General features: G+C 42.2%; 1 protein-coding gene across 1 annotated transcript in view; it reads left to right on the forward strand.

The window, feature by feature from the left end:
• The first annotated feature begins 2,340 nt into the window (after window positions 1-2,340).
• Window positions 2,341-24,047, forward strand: part of cacng2a (calcium channel, voltage-dependent, gamma subunit 2a) — a 45,071-nt gene continuing 23,364 nt past the window's right edge. The window contains exon 1 of the mRNA XM_077531498.1: window positions 2,341-3,810. Within this exon, the coding sequence (XP_077387624.1) occupies window positions 3,585-3,810 (226 nt within the window). The 5' untranslated portion in view covers window positions 2,341-3,584. The remainder of the gene's footprint in view (window positions 3,811-24,047) is intronic.

Below are 24,047 nucleotides of genomic sequence, written 5' to 3' on the forward strand. Positions count from 1 at the left end.
CCTTCACGCCGGCTTCAATTGCACCTAAGAATTTGAGAAGCTTGTGAACAAGCTTTATTGGTCTTCGTTCATCTTTTTTTTTTCCTTTTTTTTTTCACTCGTTTTCTTCTTCTGATTAGCTATATTGCCCTGTTGTCAACATGTTTGGTTTGTGGTGCTTATTGTTACAGCTGCTCAATGTAGAAATTTGCCCCCAAACATCTTTACAATAGCCTTTTTATTTGACCATTTATGACTCAAATATCTTTTAAATAGCAGATTAGCATGTTAGCTGTTCACAATGGTTACTCCTGCAAGTCTCTGGGCAATAATTTTCAGGCCTTATTCGGGTTTGAATTTTCCACCTTCTGTCTGCAGATGCGAGCCATGTGGGCAGGGAATGTGCAGTTTCATTTTTCGGCCACACGTGGCAGTAATGATTCGAAACTCAATTCCCTGCAGTGAGCACCTTTAATCTTTGTTTTTGTTGATATTCTTCTGCTTTCTGCGGCTGTTCATCCGTAGGCGATTCCTTCCTTTTATTGATCTTTGTTTTTCTTTTTGATGTTCTAATATTTCCATTTTTCATGTTTAATGTTCACGTCTTTTCATTCAAATGTTTTGCTTTTTCCATTCTGTTCTTTGTATTACTGCTGGTGTTCATCTTATATTCATCTTTTCATCGAAATTCTTCAGGTTTCTGCAAGTACAGCATGAACACACAAAAAAGACGAAGACCACAACCAATGAATGTAAAAGATTACTCATTTTAATTATGGGGATATTGAGTGACTTCTGGTGTTGATTTCCAAGCATCATCCTCATGTTGGCTCATTTTTGTTAGCACACTTAAATATTGTTCTTTTTTTTACCTGAAGACACTGAATGAGCTCAACTAGATGACTTGCCTCCATGGAAACAAAACAATCATCTGCTACTTAATCTAATCAAGAGGTGTGTGCGCGCTTGCGTGTTTGTTTGTACATTGTCTTATTGTTACTTTATCATTAAAAGCAAAAACGCCCCCACCCCTTCAACAATGGAAGCACTTTTCAGAGCTTGACAGCACAACACGAGCGCGTTGACGGCCGTTTCCATTCAGCGAGAACTCAACGATGGCTGAACTTTTCACATTTTTCTTCCAGCGTGTTCACGTAACAGCAGCGGCGTGCAAGCACACTTGGATGCTGCTTCTGCTGAACAAACGAACAGTCGCACTCAGCAGCACACTCGTGGCCTGCAGGCTCGGCAGCAACACGGCCATGACGATCACTTTTCAACCTCGTCATCATCAGCAAATGAACAAACAAACACATCCCCGCTGACGCCAACGCAAACATCACAAATTGTCACGCAGGAGGAAAGAAACGTCAGCGCGTCTCATTAGCGCATCTTCAATCAAAATAGCAATTGTGCGTAGTGAACACAACACACATTATACATGTATGAACATGTCTAAAACAAATTTAAATTGTGCCTAAATGTGCAATCTTAAAAGAAATGATCTTGGCCCAGGATACTCACGCACATTCCGTGTTTGATTATTCCAAGACTTGTACCCAAGTGTAAAATCACCTATCATTTTTAAAAACTGACTATAACAAATGTGACATGGTTCAAAACTAGCGGTGGAAGAAACCTTGGTACATTTTTTCATTATGTCAAAAATAATAATAAATTACTGTAGTTTAAAGAAAAATATATTACAATTATTTATTTTAAAAGCATTTTTTTTAAATGATGAAAGAACATATAATTGTTGTGTACTGAGAGGTTTGGATCCCAAAGGTGCAGACACAAATAAGGTTTTAACTATTTATTCACATCGAGAGGCAGAAACTCAGAGACGCAGTACACAGGACAGGTGGACAATAATCCGGCAAACACACAATTCTCAGACTGCACCCACAGACAGTGAATCGTAAAGGACTATAGAACGACATCACATAGATCCAGACATCACCTAAAGGATTAAAGGTTGACATCACAAAACATCACGTTTTGTAAACAGACACTTACATCAGTACCTGACACTTGACCTCACGGTCATGAACCCGAACTTAACCCAGACATGACAATGAGAAAGGTAATTATTTTAAATGGATTGATTTTTATAATAAATCCAATAATATACAAGCCTTGAAAACGGGTTTTAAAAATGAATCTTCTGTGCTTGTAATGAGTATGTTTGTCCACGAGATGACGCCAGAGTCCAGTTTAAGACATCGCTGTCCTTTCAGCACCATGCTGAAAATTGCCTTCCCCTCTCCAACACTTTCTTAAAAAAAATAAAAATAAATCTCACCCAACATCACCAAAATCTGTTTGCTCTTCTTTTCCACAGCTCGCTTCTCATTGGCAGTTGAAGACCCGGAAGTCTCCTCGAACCTGCAACAAAATGTTAAATAGTACAGTCAGATTATTATGCGCAATCTCAACCGTGGGAGGTGGGATGTGAAGAGACTGAGACAGAGGCCGACTCCCCCTCTCCACTCGCTCAAAACCAATTAAAAATGTTGGCGTAACATCTTCGCGGAGCCACCATTGCTGCTGCAGCGCGCACACACGCACGCTCACGCACGCTCACGCACGCACGACCACCGTGGGCCTCTTTAAAACGGCGGAGGCGCTCAGGCTGCACACCGACGAGCCTCTATGTGTTCTCCGTCGTGACATCTTTAAAGCAAGAAGAAGCTGAAAAGGAGGAGGAGGAAGTAGAAGGGGCATCCATGCGCATCCCCAGCACGCACCAGGGGGCTTTTGACGCCAAGCGGCCCGTCCTGGGTGGTTTTTCAGATCATCCGGCCGGAGCAGGATCAAGGGGAAGCAGCGCTCGTCTCGCCGAGTCGTCGCTCTCCATTCCCCAGCCGCATGTCGAGTGATGGTCGGCTTAGCTGGCCGGACGCCCCCCTGCTGCCTTCGGATCCCCGCGTGGTGACCGCAGATCCCCACTCCCGGCGGAAAGAAGCCTCCACCCGGCGCTAGGGCTCCATATGGAAACGGAGGACCAGAATTTTAGGAAAAAGGAAAATCGCGTGATTGAAATTAATTTTTTTCTCTCTCTCTTTCTCCGCGATTATTATTTAGTTGTTTGTCCTATGCAATTAATGCGTTTTTGCAATTGATTGAGCTTTTCTTTTTCCTTTTACATTCGCCCATGAGAGGACTTAGAATTTTCGAATCAAATGTTTTTTTTTTCCTTATCCAATGAATGCATTTTTGCTTCGATTGGGCTGTTTTGTACGTTGCGTGGGCTTGGAGGGTGCAGCATTTCAATTGTGATTTATTGGCGGGGTTTGACGTGCGTGTAAGCAGACAAACAGGTTGGCTGCACAAGCTCAGCTTCTTGTGTGATTTCGAGAAAGGCCGGAAAAGACAAGAGAGAGAATTTCCATCTTTTCCCCGTCCTGCTCGTCGTGTTTTTTTCTCTGCTGGCTGGTCCCCATCCAAACGCAACCATAAGGCTCCTGGCGCCTCATCGTCGTCCTCTTCCTCCTCCTCCTCGTCCCTCGTCCCTGTCCTCCTCGTTTTCCGCCTGGCTGAGGTCCCGCACGCCGTCAAATATTTACTTCCTGTATATCAAGCGGAAAGGGGGTCCCCCTTTCATGGAATGCGGAAACATGGGCCTGTTCGACCGCGGAGTGCAGATGCTGCTGACCACGGTGGGCGCCTTCGCGGCCTTCAGCCTCATGACCATCGCGGTGGGCACCGACTACTGGCTCTACTCGCGAGGGGTCTGCAGGAGCAAAAGCGGAAATGACAACGAGACTAGCAAGAAGAACGAGGAGGTCATGACGCACTCGGGGCTCTGGAGGACTTGCTGCCTGGAAGGTATGAACCCGGCCTGGCTATGGTTACCCAAGTAGGCGTAATAAGGAGAAACCTTTAGAGGGGAATATAATATTGTTGAAAAAACCCTTCCGAACATGCCAGAACTTTAGATGGAACACTGAATTTTTGTTGAATTTATAGGGGTGGGTAGCCGCTGACAACTTAAGTGGGCTAACACCGACTTGTCATTTAGTGATTAAAAGTTTGGTATGGCTGCAATTACTTGGATGATATTGCCAGTTTCAGGTGTACTGTCATCTTCAGTTTCTTTGTTGGGTCACGATCACTATCATCTAGGTTGTCCGAAAGAAAGGCAAGGAAAGGCAAGTTTATTTGTATAGCACATTTCATACACAAGGCAACTCAATGTGCTTTACACAAGGAAAGACAACACATAAGCATCAAAAAACAGTAGTTAACATTCAGAGGAAAAAACAACAAAAACAACAACACTTAATTAAAGCTGTTTAAAAGTCCCTAATCAAAGGTATAAGAAAAAAGCAAAGTTTTTAACCTGGATTTGAAAGCATTTTCACTCGGGGCTGACTTCACTTCTGTTGGCAGCCTATTCCATCTATGTGCAGCATAATAGCTAAATGCAGCTTCACCATGTTTGCTTCGAACTCTGGGTTCCAAAGAAAAATATAGTGCTGTAGTAGTACTGTTAGTGGTCCAACCATCCATCAAATCTATCAATGTTTCACAAAGATGATACATGCACTTATTAAACATGCAGATTTACTGGCACTCAAGTTGAAACATTACAGTAGAACCCCACAGTTCACAGGGGATTAAAAACATTACTGGGGGGTCAAGAGGGAGTCAAAACAGAAATACGTTTGGGCAAAATGAATAACTAAGTACATAAAAATCAGGGGTTTCCATTAATAATGCAGTATAGGTTTGCTAAAAATAATAAGTGAATTTCCAGTCCATTGTACTTACTTTTGTGGAGAAGGCCATCTTGGAAATGGTAGTTGGCCCAGTGTTGCACTGATGAATCCGGAAAAGTGCTGAATGCCATAAAGGATTGACCTCTATATGTCAAAATTGGAACTTAACCTCAGTTTAGACCAGCATTCATCTGAAAATATGTCGTTTCTCTGTTAATCTTTTTGTACTTCATGCTAAGGAACTAACATTTTTTTTAGATTCAGGGAACTTTGGCGGTGAGAAATCTGGCTATAAAGCACATTTGACTGCAGGATTTAGGATCTGAGGTAGCTTTCTGTTTTGGCCGACGTGACTATTGTTGAAATTTAGTTCTGGGGCTAAAAGATGGCCCTGCTTGTGTTGGACTCCAGTCAAAATCAATCTTATTCTTGACAGACTTTTTCTCAGAAGTGTGAGTGGTGTAGTCCTGTGACCCGAGGCTGCATGTTTGATTCCCACCAGTTGTGTTGTTGTGTGCACAGAAAAAAAATCAATAGGGACACAATGCTGCTGTATGAGCGCACAGTAAAACGCCGCCGGCCACAGACCAACAGCGACTGGCCGCTATATCAACTAACGTAGTGACTAGCACTAGCAACTAGCATAGCTGCTAGACGGCAATCATTCTTAATTAGGAGGGCGGGGGGACCTCAAGGAGATTTTTATTATTTTTTTTTAAACTAGAATATAGTGTAATTGCACTTCCACTACAGTGGTGTCAGAGAGTGCGCAGGGAGTATTAGCTCCTCTGCAGAGGTGTACTTGCAACAATTTTATAAACAAATGTTACTATGGTATTAATAGTCTATGCAGCGAGTTGGGGTTAGAGGGCGTGAAATGTTTTATTTCTCCAGGAGGTGCGTAATGAAAAATAAGTGAGAAACACTGTGTCAGAGACACGCGTAGCGATTAGGCATAGTAACAAACCACTAGTGTAGCAACTTAACTGACTAGTGAGATGACTATTATATAGTGTACTAGTGACTATCAAAATGACTAGCATTACAATTAGCATAATGACAAGCCACTGGTATAGCAACTAGACTAGTGTTGCAATTAGCATAGAAACTATCCTTAGCAACTAATGATTAGCTTAGCAACTAATGATTAGCATAGTGATTAACCACAAGTGTAGCAAATTATCATAATGACTATAGCATAGCCACCGTTGATTAGCATAACGATTATCATAATGACAAAATACTATTGTAGCAACTAGAATAGCTACTAGGGACTCGTGACCACTGACCAGCATAGTGAGTACACACCAGTGTAACAAGTAGTATAGTGATGAATGAGTAGCAGAGCTACTGGTGTAGCTTTACTAGTGAGTAGAATGAAACTTGTGACTAGCAGCTAGAATCGCAACTGACTGACTAACTAACTAACTAACTAACTAGCAACAGTAGGGTGGGGTACGACGATCTGCTTTGAACCTTCAAGTTACTGTAACGAGGAAACACCAATAACTTGAGATTCCTGGAACTTTGGGTGAAAATGCGACTTTTTTGATAATATGTCGGGGCCATAGGAAGACCCTACTGAAGCGGTAGTGCTTTTTAGTGGTCCATGAACTACGAAATGACCGTTTTTGTCCAAAGCTTATCTTTGTGGTGATATATCTCACACTTCTGAAGATCTTTGGATCGCTTAATGGCTGTATGGTGATGTTATTTGTGTTGTGATCAACTGGTATTGTGAGCTCGTTCATGTTGATGATAAGCTAAACTAAACTATTTGGAAGTCCAATAACAGTACAGTACAAAGAGCTCCTGAGCCATCTGGAGCGTATCACCTTCATCCTCAGAGTTAGTGAATGAGTCGACCTTACTCTCGCCTCCATCTGTTACACCTCCACCCCCCCCCCCCCACCCCCCCCCCCCCCCTCCCAATTCCACCGCACTCTCCTCTCGCACACTTTTGGCTGTGTGGTGGGGCGCTCCCTCCCCTTGAAGGTACTATGAGGGTTGAACAGAGGCGTGAAGTTTTTGCAAATGTTTCTCTGAGACAACTTGAAATGTAGTAGACATGCCTATCATGAGTAGACCCACACAAAAAAAGTCTTCAAGACGTGATGAGAAAAATGACAAAGAATGTTTCATTTTTCATGACTAGATCCACAACAACAATGTCACGCCGCCACCAGAGTGGCGGGTCATGCTTTTATTTCACAGTCAGGTTCCTGTTTTATTTTGAAGTCATTAACCACCCTCTCACCTCAGGTCACTTGCCTTTCCTCCTGCACAGTAATCACCGGTCCACGCCCATGATTGTTTCCACCTGCTCCCAATCAACCCGGACATAAAAGCCACCTGCATTCTCCCCTCCGTTGCCGAAGTGTCACATCTCAGTGCATGGAAGCGTCCTCACAGTCCTTGTTCCACAGTCCTTGTTCGATGTCTTGCCTTGCTTTGTCTTGCGCCCTTAGTTTGCCCCTTGTTTTCCTCCCTAGCGGAGCGCCTTTAGTTGTCCCTGTTTTTGAGTGCCCTTGTTTATTCTCCAGTTTGGAGCTCTTTTTGTTCTGCCTTTTTTCCCTCCTTGAGAGGTGTTTTTTGGTTCATTGGATTAAAGCTGCAGCCTTGTTGGCCAACTTACACTCTGCGTCTGAGTCCTACCTCCTCGCATCGTGTCAAACAACAGAAAAAAACTCATGTGGTTTTGCATGAAAAGACACAGGAAGTCCTTGTCCTTTTAGGGTCAAAGTGCCCAAAAAGACACAGGATCTGCCATTTTGTTTTTTAAATGGACAGGAGCGTCCCCATTTGCCCCGCAGAATTGTTTGAAAATGAATCTCCAAAGTCATTTTCCCTTAGTGACATGAAATTTGGTAGACGTGTCAAGCATGAGTACACCAACATAAATTCTAAAGAAGCCATGTCCAAACAGACACATGGAGTCTGCCACATTGGTTTGAAGAGACATTTTAAGGGGATTTGGGCCATTTCCGGTGGTCCTTCAAAGACAGACTAAACAGCCAGTGAGAACATGTTTTATTACAACTTTTATAAAGGATCTTTTCTTCCAGTGCAAAACATCTCTGGTTTTTCCATGAGATTGCCGGGTTTCCTCCGCTGAAGTGGAACTCCGCCGAGCGCAATTGGAGACGAGCTCGCCGGTAATTACGCGTCCATTGTGGCGAGCGCTCAGTTCAGCTTTGTGTATTGTGTAATCAGAGAGCGGCGGATCGCGATGGAGAAGAGACCCTCCAGGACACTTGAACTCGCCGCCTTTTATCAGCACGCCAACGTTTGCTCACAAAAAGCCTTCACTGCATGATAAACACATGACAGCACAGTGTGAAACCACACAAAACTGGAAAACACATTTATTGATTTACATGTACTGATGAATAAACCTTTCAAATACAGTAATTGGAAGTATGTTGAACTGATACAGCTCGTCTGAGAGACAAGCTGTTTAGAATCTCAAGTATTAGACAGTTAGTGCATAATGATAATTCCACTGTATACACAAAGACGGTCACAACTGCTCAGTAAGTTGCAGCAACGTTAGTCGTTCTTTGCAGATGATAAAGAATATATGAGTATTTTTTAAATTCTCCGTCAGCATTTATTACTACCCTTTGTATTCAAACGGGTTGTTTAAACGTTCATAATTACCACAACAGCAATGCTAGTTTCATAATGCTGAACAGACAAGGTTAGGAAGGTTTGCTTAAATACACGTGTAATTCTCTTTGCTGTCACAGTGAGAGCGTTTCATGCAGGAAGATGGCTAGCGTTCATACGGGAAGTCACGTCATTCTGGGAAAGACTAGCCCTCCGACAAGAGACGGAATCTGGGCCAATCCGGGAATTTGTACGCGAGAGGAAGGTGTTGCGAGCAAGATGATGTAATTTCCAGTCCAGTGTGTGTTAACTCCCTCCCTTTGTGTGTGTGTGTGTGTGCGGTGCTTGTGTGTGTGCACACCATGCCAGTGTAGTGGTGCTGGGGGAAAGGATGAATTTTTAATGAGGAGCAGTGTGGCTCGCTCAGATCGCTTTCCAGGACGACGAGGCGCTCATGATCGCAGCAGCAACAGCAGCGTGAGGCGGCAACAGGGAGCATTTTTCACCTGGAAATGTGTGTGCGTGCGCGTGCGCGTGTGACCGTGGTGTTGTGACATTTTCTCCCACCTGGCGCTTGTGTGGAGTGTGTGCCTCTCATGTGTCATAGAGGTTACATCATCATCATCATCATCATCATCATCATCATCATCATCACTAGGATGACACAAGCAGTATACAAAAGTATTGGGACAAGCCCTTTCCACACCTTAGTTGTTGGTGTCCCAATTCTTTTGACATTAGTTCACATGTTCTTAATTTTTCACTTTTGGTCCCAATACTTTCATACACATTTAACATTTTCTTAACATGTTGCTTCCTATAGATGTCCCAATACACTTGTCAGAGCTCTTACTTAAGTGTCCGAATGCTTTTGTCTATATTCTACATATTATTCATCGAGTTTCCCAATGCTTATGTCCAAAATCCAGATTTCTCTTCCTATGTGTCTTCACTCTTTTTATTCAGTCAACATTTTCTTCACTGTTTTACTTCTTGTACATGTCTTAATATTTTTGTTGAAATGTCATATTTTCTTGCACTTGCAACTTCCTGTAGCTGCCCCAATACTTTTGTCCAAGTGTTTTAATTAACGTGTCTCAATACTTTTGTCCACGTTCCACATTTTGCACATGTTGCACTCCTTGTAGGTGTCCCAATACTTTTGGGCATACTCATTGTTTTCCTTCACTTTCTCTGCCTTTTAAGTGTTCCAATCCTTTTTTTTTTCAGTCTACATTTTCTTCACTTTTCACTTTGTGCATGTGTTTTAATACTTTTGTCCAAAACTCCATATTTTTTATTTACCTCTTTCACTAAATGGATGTGTCCCAATACTTTTGTCCAAACTCCACATTTATCCTAATTTCACTTGCTTTCATTCCAAACTCTTCTCTCAAGTGTTCCAATAATTTTGTCCACATTCTCCATTTTCTTCACTTTTCACTTCCTGTAGGTGTCCCAATACTTTTGTCCACTTTTACAATCAAAGCTAAACGTGTCGTGTCCAACATTAAAAAAAAATATGGTTTACGTCTCTTTCCCCATAATTCCCTGGTGATGACATCGTCACCAAGTCATCTTTTCTGGCGTTATGTCGCTCTAGTGGTTAACTGTGACTGCATAATTGGTAATTAGTCGTTAGTCGAGCGGGACGGCACGTTTTTGTGACACCGCAAACACGCCTTCACTCACCTGTCACATGCCGCAAGGTCGCACACCCACTACTCTGCTCATTAACTTTATGTGCTCTGCATGTGTCTCTTGTCTTTGCTATTTGTGTGGACAGTATGACTGGTAAGGTGCAAAGGATGCTGGGATATGTAGTCAAGAGAGGCAGTGAGGACTCAACACACGCACACACACACCTGCATTAACATTAGCTCCACCTTTCTCCCCATTTTTCTTTAAACACCCCTTTCTCGTCTGTCTTTTGTTTCCCAGCATCCATTGCTGCTCGGCCCTGCAGCAGGAAGAGCAGATGACACGTGGGACACTCACTGAATTGACAATGGCTACAATTGTGATGAGGGGGTGGGCAGGGGGTGGTCGGGGTGGACGGAGTTGGAGGGGGTGTGCTTTGACGCAGTCACCCTGCAACCATTGGCGTTTTCTTCCTACATTAAAGATTAGCAAGAAGAAGAAGAGGGGGGAAAAAAGAACCGCAGCGAAGCGCCACAGCGCATACTGGATGTGTCCCCCTAACACACACACACACACACACACACACCTCTTTGACCCTTGCTCACACCACCTCTCCTCCTCCTACTGCTGCTACACCGGAGATCTATAACCACAAATTAGTCCTTCCTCGGAAGGATGAAGAGCTTGTCTTTTTTTTTTTTTTTTTTGTGGCGGGGTGATGTTGGTATAGTGGCATTGGCAAGCACTGGTGTAGCATCAGCAGTGTTTAGGTAACTGTAAGATATGTTTGATTCTGCTAATTCCAAACAGTAGACTAGTCATAGAATTGGAGTGGGTGCGGCCACAAAGTGGAAACATGACTTCGGTTATTGATGTCTTCAGCAGTGTATCATTTATGTTTCAGTATTGATTATTCTATACCGGTCATCCATTCTATGCAGGCATTGTTTGTCTACTTGGAGTGGCCATCTTCATGTTCCTTAGTGTAGTATCTGTGACGTACTTTAAATGTGTGGGGCTTTAAAAAGTGGCACTGGCCTGGTGAGTGACATGCAGTCAGAGAATGTGAACTAGCTGTTGTGAGCTCAGGTTAGCGATCGGCCGTAGCTAATGTGCATTAGAGTCAGTTGCAGCCGTGCAGCTCGCGTATGAATGTGCTTATATTCCATTTCTATTTTTTCACTGTTTGTTCAATTGAAAGTGTGTCTATCCTTGACCACCTATGGAGGTATTACAATTTATTTTAACTATCAATGGAAGGCTGAATTAGCCCTCAAAGCTGACGTTACTGTTTACATGCAGGAAGGGTGAAATGGCTCCTCTAGTAATTCAAGTGCCTTGATTCAAAATAATGCTTGAGGATTCTCTTTCTGCCCCGGGTTTATTTTGTGTGCTTGGTTGGGAAGACAGTCAAGCTAGCTGGGGCAATTCTATGCATGATTGTATCATGCCACTAATGTGGTGAGAAGACCAATAAAAAAAATTCTTTTAAAAAAAAAGACCAATTAATATATATATATATATATATATATTTTTTCTTCTTTTTTAAAGAGAGAGCTCAGAATAGTTCATTTGGTAGTTTTACCGATTCAACATCTTATCAAGCGCATGTGTGTAAATACGTGTAAATTTATACTCATTAAGTCACCTAAAACCTAATAAAAATCCCATTACCCTTCACCTTAACCGGATACTTCAGAGTCTCGCCAGAGTCGTGAGGTTCAGAAGGTCAGGAGACCAGAGGAAAGGTCAAAGAAAAGAAAGATAAATCAAAGTGAAATCCAGCACCAACCAAACACCTCCTGCCATCCACATGGTGACAAAACCAGTCTTACGTCAACCCCATAAACTTCTAAATTCCAACAAATTAAAGGGATCGTTCAGCTTTTTTAACATGAATCTCAATTTCATCCTCACCTCCCGTGTGTGCGATCAGCACTGACTTACCCCTGACAGCGTTCTGTGACACGCGTTCTGGTTCGGCGTTGGACGAGAGGAAAATAGTCCAGCAAGCTGGCTGGGGTCTCGGAAATAAAGCGTTTTTCTTCTAAAAACTTTTTGTTCTCAAAAGCGTGATACATTTCCACCACAATACTCTTTCCTGAATAAAGTCAGACGCCATTACCGCCAGCCACTACTTTCCTGTTTGTTCGTTCGTATCACTGCGCGGCGCCCTGTAGAACGCTAACCGACGCACTGCAGCCAGCTAGCTGATACTTCCGCCTGAAGTTGTTTGCCTTTTTTAAACGGAAACAACTACCGTACAATGGAATATGCCATCACACTAACAACACCGTGTTTACAGAAGATGTGGTGTGCTTTGGATCATGAGCTGTTCCAATTCTTCTCCAAACTTTCTTCTTCTAATCATTCTAGTACAGGTTGATCTTAGTCTCATCTGTCCAAAGAATGCTGTTCCAGACCTGGACTGACTTTGTCAGGTGTTTTTTTGGCAAAGTCAATTCTGGCCTTTTTATCTTTGAGGCTGATTAATGGTTTACGCCATGTGGTGAATCCTTTGTATTTACTCTCTTGATGTCTTCTCTTTATGGTAGCCTTACATACTGATACACCTACTTCTTGGAGAGTGTTCTTCACTTGAGTGGATGTTGTGAAGGGTTTTTTCTTCACCATGGAAAGGATTCTGTGATCATCCACCACTGTTGTCTTCCATGGATGTGCAGGCCTTTTTGAGTTCACAAGCTCACCAGTGCATTTTGTTTTTCTCACAATGTACCAAACTGTTGATTTGGCCACTCTTAACATTTCTGCTCTCTTTTTGATGGTTTTGTTCTTTTTTTGGTCAGCCTCAGGATGGGCTGTTTCACCCCTATTGAGTGCTCCTTTGACAGTATGTTGTGTGTTCACAGCAACAGCATCTAAATGCAAACGCCACACCTAGCATCAACTCCAGACCTTTTAAACTGTGTATTTGATGACAGATTCATGAGGGAAGGGCCCATGTTTTTATTTTTTGAAGCCTTCTGAGTCAACTGTCCAATGACTTTTGGTCTCCTGAAAAAGAGACAGCTACATTTTAAAGAGCAGTAATTCCTAAACCGACACGGTGGAAGAGTGGTTAGCACGTCTGCCTCCCAGTTCTGAGGACTCAGGTTCGAGTCCAGGCTCCGGCCTTCCTGGGTGGAGTTCACATGTTCACCTTGTGCCTGCGTGGGTCTTCTCCGGGCACTCCGGTCTCCTCCCACATTCCAAAGACATGCATGGCAGGTGAATTGGGGGCTCCAAATGGTCCCAAGGTGTGTATGGATGGTTGTTCGGTCTGTGTGCCCTGCGATTGGCTGGTAACCAGTCCAGGGCGTACCCTGCCTACTGCCCAAAGCCAGTTGAGATAGGCTCCAGCACCCCCTGCGACCCTTGTGAGGAATAAGCGGTCAAGAAAATGGATGGATAATTCCTAAACCCCTTCCCCAAACTGGATGTCAATACTCAGAAATTAAAGCAGAGAGTCTGCACTTTAATTCTATATTGATTATATGATTGTATCCTGGATATGTTTTTGTCAACAGCTAAAATAACAAACTTGTGTCACTGTCCAACTACTTTTGGGCCTAACTGTAGGGTGGCAGGATCCCTCGGATTTCTTTTTAAAGGCAATTTAAGAGGGGAAAATGACTGCACACTTTGATATTGCCAGCAAATGTGCTGTTTTAGCCGGCACAACCGCTCTTGTCGTTCTGACGTCACTTGGTCCCATAGCTCAGTCTCACATGTTTCGTGAAGAAAATACAGTATGCTGTTATTGCACAGTTTAAATTTAGGAGAGAAAAAAGTTGATTATTGAAAAATGAAAACCGATAGGTTGTTCATTATTAAGTGAAATGTGTTATTTTCTCGCGTATTCATAATTATTCTTCAACCAAGCATGTATATTTTAATACTCGACTACATGATATAATTTTTAGTAGGATATCCGAATACCAAAACATTGTGAAATGATTCCCAAACTTTGGACATTCTCTGCCTTTTACACATTCTTTCATCCTGGTTTGCACTTTGTTCTTTTTTTGTTTCCTGTCAAAGTTTTAGGGTTTTCAGTATCCTTTTTGGGGGGTTTCAATGGCAGTGTGATCTACCAAAATCGTGGAGCCAGACAGTACAGCGTTGATTGCTAATGCTAATTCTTATATGCTGTGGTTTTCTCTGCTGATGTTTGACTCTTCGTCACGTGAAAGCATAAAAGAACCCTTACAGCATACAACTCAATGTCACCAACTTGTAATCCACAGCTGTAAAGCCGCACCGTCAACTTTTTGCATCGCCATCTTTGGGCTTTGGCTGCAGTTTTTTGCACCTCAGCGAAGGTACGATAATTGGCAAAGATGGAGGAAGGTGACTTTGACGGCATGACTCTTATCTGCGCTTTTTTAAATGGGGAAAGACAAAAAAGGCGAGATACCCTCTGAGCGAGTCTGCAAAGTCGCTTGCTCACCGGACGACGTGGCACTTCTCCGTTGGGTGGCGGCCAATGAGAGGACGAGAAGTGCATGCCGGGAGTTTTAACGCTAAACGCTCGTCGGCAGAACGTGTTCATCTTTCGTGGCAGCCTTGTTCGTCTTTGTGCAAAGACTTTTGTTATCTCGGCCAATGAGCTTATCAGCCGCGCCTGCGCCTGTGCTGAGCTCGGCACTTTTCAGGAACAAGCGCGCACGCCGGCGGAATCTTTTCAAACTTAACTTTGAGGCGTTTTGCAAAGATAAGGAAAAGTGTGAGCGGAGGGAAAAGCGGTGCTCCGCATCCCACACGAGGAGAATCTTCATTAGTGGAATTACCCGTTTTTCGTTTTGAATGCATTCGGGATTGTTGAAGGCACAGATTGCCAAACTTTTTCAGCATACAGAAAAATAGCAGCAAGAGGGAGGCTCCCTAACCTTGGGTGTAAGATACATGATCAAACAAATTCAATATACTTAGAAGTTGAAAACATGTAAAGAAAATGAAACAGTCCAAATCTAATGATAATGCAAATAATTTTTTCAGATTAGTATAGTGACATCATCTAACATTCAGGGGAAGTCAACTCAAACATATTCATTGCAATTATATCTTCTAGGCAGTCCCACCAGTTTAAAGACAGTATTCTGAAAAATATTGTGTTTGTGGAATATGAATAAAGCATAAAAATGCACCCATTTTCATCCATCTCAGGGGGGCAGCCATTTTGCCAGTTACTGATGAATTAAAATAACACAGTTGCTCACAGCTCACATAATGACCAGTCACAACACAGCTTGTGAATGTCACACGACCAAACTCAGGAAAGAGCTGAGCCATGATTGGTCGTTACCTGAGCCCAGAGCAAGTGTGATGTCACTTTCAGTTGACAGCAAGTTGCAAAATGGCTGCCCCCTGAGATGGATGAAAATGTGTCTGCTTTAGTCGTACTGCATAAATGCAATATTAATCAGAATGGCGTGTGTAGACCCTTCCAACTGACGTCACTGCTTAGCTCCTGCTCCGCCTCCCGGAGGGCAAGCCTCCCATAACAAATGAATGTAAAAAGCTTGATTTTCATCGAGTGTTTTCGTTAAAAAGTGGGAAATATGTCAAGTGCTACAAAAAAACATCCTGAGTAGGACATTACATTACTGCGACTCATTGAAACCAGTCGTTTAGAGCCGCTAGCTACAGAAATGGAGTTTGTTGGAGGCCAAAGAGGAAGTGGAAGCTTAAGGTATGTTGTTTTTGGTTGAAACAGTACGTCGATCACTACTTTCATGGTGTAAATTGTCATTCATTAAATCGTTTGTGTCCGGATATACTCATCTTGCTGTATATCGAAGTCTTTGCGCTATCTTAGCTTGCTAGTTGCTAACAAACAGACCGCACGTTTACAACACATTCCTCAGCAGAGATCAAGCCTGAGTTAAAGTGTTAATGGTGATAATCGTGATAATCATGAACTTTTTTTCAAAATTACTTACTTTTTTTTCAAAATACTTATGCAAAAAAGTATGAATGATTGTTTCACTAAAGACAATATGGCACATTCATCACGTCAAATTTTTCCTTTAACTTTGTTTTAACATATCAGCACATTTTTTTTATATATATACAATAAGAACTTGGTTTTCGTATCCCCTGTTTTCATATCAGAGCTCGAGACTGCGACCATTTCACCCACAAATGTGGCCAACTGTACAGCCTATGCTGGTGAAAAATGAATCCAGTCGCACGGCGCGAGTGCATGTTTAAATGTGTTGTGCACGGCTCATGTATCAAACGCCACGGTTCGACACTCATGTCGTACATACGTAGCCCGCGGATTGCGCTGCGGAGGACAACTTCAAAATAAAAGCCTTCCAAGTAATACATTGACGTCGAGGTAATTGCCTTGTTAGTTGTATTTTGAAATTGAGCCACGCAGCGGGTGGAAACATTGCGGCTCAAGGCGGCCAGCTTGACTCGTCCTCACGTGACTGCTGACTTCCAACAACAACACGACGCCACCTCAACATTATATTCAATTGCTAATGGGGTATACACGACGGAGGAGGCGGGACTTCCGACTTGCAGGTTTTTTTGCACATCTGCTTTGATTCCGGCTCCGGTATGTGACGTGTGGGCCGCGTCCCAATACTTGCGCTTCCGACTTTGTGCCCCTCGGTTACGCGTTCCCGTTGATGGCTATGAGTAGTAGTGTGTCTGTCTCAGTTGTCTGAAGCACTTCAAAGAGCGGGAGCATGCGATTGGGGGGGGTTTGGCCGCAGGGTTGGGGGGTTGCAAGTGTTGGAACACGGCCAGCAGTGGCCAGAAACAGCACTGATGTGTGGAAACCCGGAAGTCAGAACTTGTGGCAACTAGCCGCTAACGGGAGCTACAGACAGCGTTCGGCAAGTCGAACTTAAGCTGCATTCAAATACTGTCGGACATTTTAAACTCCAGCAGAAAAAAGTACATCAAGTCAAGTCAAGTCAATTTTATTTATATAGCCCTTAATCACACAAAATTCTCAAAGGGCTTCACATGCCTACAGTTGACAGATAGTAACGACATCACCTGATCAAACCACAAAACGGCAAGGAAAAACTAAAAAAAAAAAAAAAAAAACTATCAGGGAAAAAAAATAAGAAACCTTGAGAAGGGGCCGCAGATGTGGTAATCCCCCTCCCAGGATGACCAGGCTGCAATGGACGCCGAATGGGCAACAATTGACATAGTTTATGATACTAAACATTATTACTAGAATAGTGCAAAAGTCCATTGAGGAAGTTGAAGCGCTGCAAGAAGACGTCGTCAGGGAAGTGGGTCATCATCCAAAACCAGCCTGGACAATCGGTGTAGTTATCTCCATGACAGCAACTTCAAGGTCCCGGATCTCATCACGATCAGCTAGTGTAGATTTCGTAAAACAGCATCCAAACGGTCACTGACACCTAACTCCCCCTCCAAGCCGCGGAGAAGGGAGGGAAAGAAAGCAGCGGCAGTCACAACATTCAGCCAAATGCAAGAGTATAAAAATGTGTACTAAGACTAGGGGTGTTAAAAAAAAAATCGATTCGGCGATATATCGTGATACTACATCGCACGATTCTCGAATCGATTCGTTCGTGCCTCAAGAATGAAGACGTGCACGTGTTGACGTTTCTTACTTGGAGGTGACAGTTGGCCTGGTCTGGACCTCGTTTCCTGTTTTTACGACCAAACATTTGGACATACTGCAGCACTGCCTGCATGATGGATGCAGAGTGCGTACAAGTTTTTTCCTTTTTTTCAGAATCGATTTTTTTTTTTTTTTTTTTTTTTTTTTTTTTTTTTTTAGGATTCACACCTTGAGCATGGAAGAATGTTATATGAACGGAACATTAAGCCTTAATATTTTATTTTACTGCTGTTCAAACATGAAACAGATTACAACCTCTATAAGACTGAAATTTCAGATAAATAAATAATACATTTTCATATAAATCTTACACTCTACAAGCTTACTGATTAGTATTTTCTAAATTTGAATGAAAAAAAATCGCAACAATCGACTTATAAATTCGTATCGGGATTAATCGGTATCGAATCGAATCGTGACCTGTGAATCGTGATACGAATCGAATCGTCAGGTACTAGGCAATTCACACCCCTAATTAAGATGTGATTTAAATGTTTCAACAGAGGTAGCAGCTCTGACCTCCGAATATTGGGCATTCCAGAGCACTGGATCCCGGATCGAAAACGCTCTTGAACCCGCGGACATCTTTTTAGCTCTTGGAATCACCAAAAGACCAGCGTGTTGCGAACGAAGGTTTCTTGTCGGAACGTACGGTATTATTAAATCGACGAGATAGGAAGGCGCCAAGCCATACAATATTTTATATGTAAGTAACAAGACCTTAAAATCGCATCTCAGGTGGACCGGAAACCAATTCTAGTTGGCTAATATCGGGGTAATATGATCGAACTTTCTCGTCCGCATCAAAAGTCTAGCTGCTGCATTTTGAACTAACTGCAGACTTTTAAGGCTGGTCATTGGAAGACCAGAGAGTAATATAATACATCAATGTATTAACCGTTAATAATTGCAAATATCTCAACAATGTAGGCTTTCCATTAATCTATAAATGCTGATACGTGTGAGATCACTGTTTTTTGTTGTTGTTGTTGTTTTTTTGCTCAATTACAGTCAATGGTCCAACTAGTCACTTCTGTTTACAATACCTAATTATAAACTAGACTTCCATCCTCCATTCTAGTTGTTAGTATGTCAATGAATCAAAATAAAGAACAGAGCAGCTGTTTTTTTTTTTTTTAATATATATGTACAATTCTTGTAACATTTACCATCAAAATACCTTTACAGTAGTCCCCTACAAAGAGGCATTAAACAAAACATAGCATAGCAGTTTTAATTTATTTCTTCAGTGACCTGAGTTTCCATCTACCCCCTGCAATGTGCTTACTGTACTCCTGGTTGGGAAACACTGCATCGGACAACCTCATCCAAAGTCGTGTTGAATGGCCAGATTTGGCTGATGCTAGGCAGGCTAGGAGCTGGCCCCTCTGCACTGAACACACTAATGATCATAAAAGCAAAGGCTTTTTTCAGTTTCTTTTAAAGTAAAATAAAAATAATTGACCTGTTCTATTGCAGACAAATCTTGTTGCAGTAAAATATTTTGCAGACTTATACAATACTTGTTTTTTTTTGGTGTTGTTTTTTTTTGTCGTTATCAATCTTTACGTCTTTGGAAAGTACACTATGCAAATTGAGACTATACATAAAGGGTGCAACCAAAACCTGTGCAGTGCGACCAACTGAAAAGGTTGGTAGCACCAGTGCTACCAGTGCAAAAGTTAGTGTAGAGCCCTGCAGATTCAGTCCTCGTCATTTTTTTTTAACTGCGTTCTAAATGTTGTCCTGGTTTTCATACATCTGCCTCGGATATTCATTTCCCCAAATCGATTCCCATTTACCGAAAGCATTTCTTAAGGTGTGGATAAAGTGTTCAATAGATGTGTCCCACATTATTAACAACTCAAAGCACTCAAGTAACAGCATGCAGTAGCCTAAAGCAACACAATTTCACCACACCTACGGTGGCTTATTTAAAAGCAGCACACAATTTTTTTTTGTTCCACTAGTGGTTGGAAATCCCTTGTTAGGTGCAAAAAGGTACTACAAAAGCGATATCCTGCATAGAAATTCCTTTTTATACTGATTGACTAATTAGTGGAATCCACATGACTCCATTTGAAAGCATGACAAGTGCGAAAAGTGATATCCTGCATGTGTATGAAACATTTTTACATTGATCAAGGCTGAATCTATGCTATGTGATCAGACAGTGTCCCTAATGAAGTGGCCACCAGGTGTAAAAGGACACTATTTTGTCCGCTCCGCCTCTTTAACTCTTCTTCATTTACATTTACATTACTTTTTAATTGACTTCTGGCTCAAAGTGACTTATGCCTCTGATTGGGCGTTCAGAGGGGGTGTTGTGTGCGTGCGTGCGTGTGAGTGTCTGTTGGGTGGGGGGGGAGCACAGGTGTTCTGCTGGCCATCACTCTGAAAGGGCGGATGGCCCGGCGGCCGCTAGGCTTCACTTAGTCACTATATCGCGAATGTTTAATTCACAACGAGCATGCAGCAAGACACCTTCAATGTGTTGGAGTCATGCTGTGTCAGCTTGAAAGCGACACGCTCGCTAAGCCCCCTTTAACGCTGCTGGGAAAACACTTTGGACGGAATGCGGGGGGCCAAGGTGACCCGGCAATATTCCAGCTTCGGAATGATGGGGCAGCACATGATTGACATGTCCACTCACTGACGAACAGTGTTGAGAACGTGACTTAAAAAAAGTAATTAATAATAGTTACTCATTCCTTGTTTAAAACCGTAACTGATTTAGTAATTGAATTACTTCATCATAAAAGTAACTTGTTACCAGGCAAAGTAACTATTTTCACTACTTAAAAAAATTATATCAAATCATTTGGATTTTTTAATTATTATTATTATTATTATTATTTTTTTTTTTTTTTTTTTTACAAGGTATTCAAATTATGTCCAAGCTATATAGGGTTCTTTCATTAATTTGTGTGAATATTTGTGTCACACAAACGGCTCATTCCATAATGGCATATCATATGGGGTATATGCCACAGAAGAGGCGGGACTGTTTTTGCACATCAGCTTTGGTTCCGGTTCGGTTTGAGACGTGTGGGCTGCGTCAAAATACTTGTGCTTCCAAGTTCCGACTTTGTGCCCCCTCGGTTGTGCGTTCGCAACCCGGACCGGAACCAAACTCATGTGCAAAATCACGGAAGTTGGAAGTCCTGCAATTGGCTGGCAACCAGTTCAGGGTGTACCCGCCTACTGCCCGAAGCCAGCTGGAATAGGCTCCAGCACCCCCCGCGCGCGACCCTTGTGTGGAATAAGCGGTCAAGAAAATGGATAGATGGATCATAATAATAATAATAATAATAATTCATTAAATTTGGAGTGGTGATGTATGTTCTACCACCTTCAATTACTACAGCAATCATAATAATTATAATAAAAATGACATAAATACTACTCAAAATCATCATCTTCCACTTGAGTTCTCTGAAAGACATACTTTTGTATACTTTTTATTGCTTTATATTTTCAGTTTATAATTCCACACATTTAAATATGTTTTAATGATTGATTTACGTCAGAACACTGCCCAACTCTAGGCTTCTATCATTCACATACAAAGGTTTTACTGCTCACCGTTTCTCACTTTAATTTGTTCGGTGCTCCTGACAGACCTCGACTCCATCCCCTCCGTGAGTGTGATTTACCTAGACTGCGTATTTCTTTCAACACTTTTCACGTGTTTAGCATTCGTGAAATTAGAGAAATACAATTGTTGGCGCTATTAATTACACTAGGCGAGTGTTTTTTTTTTATTTTTTTTTTTTTTTTTTTTTTTTAAGAGCTCAGAATTGTTCATTCGGTAGTCTTACCGATTCAACGTCTTGTCATCATTGCTCTTTTCTTTTTTTTTTTTTTTTTTTTTTTTTTTTTTTTTTTTCTTTTTTTGTGTGTGTGTATGTGTGCGTGCGTTTGCGTGCGTGCGTTTGCGTGCGTGCGTGCGTTTGCGTGTGTGCGTTTGCGTGCGTTTGCGTGCGTGCGTGTGCGTGCGTGCAAATACTTATAAATTTATACTCATTCATTCACCTAAAACCTTATAAATATCCCATTACCCTTCGCCTTAACCAGGTACTTCAGAATCTTGCCAGAGTCGTGAGATTTAAATGGTCAGGAGACCAGAGAAAAGGTCAGAAAAAAAAAGAAATAAAGAGAAAAGAAAGGTAAATCAAAGTGACATCCAGCACCGACCAAACACTTCCTGCCTTCCCCATGATTACAAAATCAAAGTCTTACGCCAACCCCGGAAGCCTCTAAATTCCAGCAAATTTAGCGAGATCTCAAGAGCCCAGAGGAAAAACTAAAGAGAGGAAGGAGGGAAGGATCGATAAGGCAGAGTGAGATCAATAGAAGCCAGTACATCCAATCCATCAAAGTGAAGTCCAGCACCAACAAGACCCCTCCTGCGTGGTTACAAAACCGGAGTCTTATGCCAACCCCAGAAACCTCAAACTTCCAATAAATTGAGATCTCAAGTGACCAGAGGAAAAACTAAAGAGAGGAAGGAGGGAAGGATAGATAAAGCAAAGTGAGATCCACAGACACCAGCACCCACTGATTCAAGGGGCTGTGGGAGGGAGAGGCAACTTCTGTTTGAGTTTCAGTAGATGCTGGTGCGATGGATCTGGCATGCATAAGGACCACCACCAAAGAAAGAAGCCGTCAACCGCGGTCCAGCAAAGCGAGCACCCCCCCCCCCCCGGAATCCCCCAGGGTGTACCCGCCTACTGCCCGAAGCCAGCTGGAATAGGCTCCAGCACCCCCCGCGCGCAACCCTTGTGTGGAATAAGCGGTCAAGAAAATGGATAGATGGATCATAATAATAATAATAATAATAATTCATTAAATTTGGAGTGGTGATGTATGTTCTACCACCTTCAATTACTACAGCAATCAGAATAATAATAATAAAAATGACATAAATACTACTCAAAATCATCATCTTCCACTTGAGTTCTCTGAAAGACATACTTTTGTATACTTTTTATTGCTTTATATTTTCAGTTTATAATTCCACACGTTTAAATATGTTTTAATGATTGATTTACGTCAAAACACTGCCCAACTCGAGGCTTCTATCATTCACATACAAAGGTTTTACTGCTCACCGTTTCTCACTTTAATTTGTTCGGTGCTCCTGACAGACCTCGACTCCATCCCCTCCGTGAGTGTGATTTACCTAGACTGCGTATTTCTTTCAACACTTTTCACGTGTTTAGCATTCGTGAAATTAGAGAAATACAATTGTTGGCGCTATTAATTACACTAGGCGAGTGTTGTTGTATCTGTTGTGGTGCTGTTATTAGAGATAGACCGATAATCGGCCGGGCCGATAATCGGGGCCGATATTTGACATATTGGTACATATCGGTATCGGCCTGTTTTATTAATTTGACGGCCGATATAAGCGATCCATTTAAAACTCCGTCTTTTCGCTTCGAATGCAGCCCAGAGCGTCTCTGTCTGTTATGGAGTCCAACTCCAGCAACGTAACGCCCATAGCAGCATTTGATTGGTTAGCCGTGCAAGAGCCAGAACCAATCAATAGTGTATGCCATGTATCACAGTAGCCTGTCACACACACGCACCCACGGACACAACGCGAGAGACACATGCTTCGAAGGTAAGTTAAAAGAGAAGAGACTCCGCCGATCGTTTCACCATGATAAGCTAAACACATTGAATTATGTTGTGTATTAAATGCACTATATGAATGGAGCTGCATTGCCTTGCATTGAATCCCCGTTAGCTAACAGTGGTGTGTTCAGCTTAGCATGTAGGCTAACACCCAGTAGCTAATTCGCTACTTGAACTACTCGGGGAGGGAATCACACACATTTACACTTAATTAAGTAAATAATGTTTGTTAGAAAGGTTCCAAATATTAACAGTTGTCATTATTATATTGTCTAGTTCCATGTTAAGAGTAGAGTAATGTCATTATATTTACCTCTCGTGACGCACACATTGCATTCTGGGTCATGTCCACTACTTGTTGCATAGCGGTTATTATGCAGTGAGATGCCACAGTGACAGTAAATAGCGTTTAGTTACTTTATATTGTGTTTATTTGTCGCACTGGTTTGCCATTGTGTGCCTTAAGCTTCGACGTCGATTTGATTGACAGCTCGTTGTGCACCTCGTTAAAGTCCGCTCCGTAACAAATTAAGTGTCTCAAACACCGTTTAACTACACGAACGTGTTCTCTTCCGTATGTTTGGCATTAGTAGAGAAGTGCACTAAAGTATAGTGTGCTTATTTGCTCGTTTTGGCTCTTTTTTTTTTTTTCACGTCATGTCTGCCGTCAGTTGGGACATTATCCTCCCAATGGATGCCACTAATATGTAACATCTACGGCCGTAGTCGGCTGCAATTAATGTTCAGTGATGTAATTTCGTTACGTGCATCATACTTTGAATAATGAGCTCATGTTTGGTGTGTTGTATAACTTTCTCGTGTGTTAGTAA

This window comes from Festucalex cinctus, chromosome 1, assembly GCF_051991245.1.
Source record: "Festucalex cinctus isolate MCC-2025b chromosome 1, RoL_Fcin_1.0, whole genome shotgun sequence".
NCBI classification, from domain to species: Eukaryota; Metazoa; Chordata; class Actinopteri; order Syngnathiformes; family Syngnathidae; genus Festucalex; species Festucalex cinctus.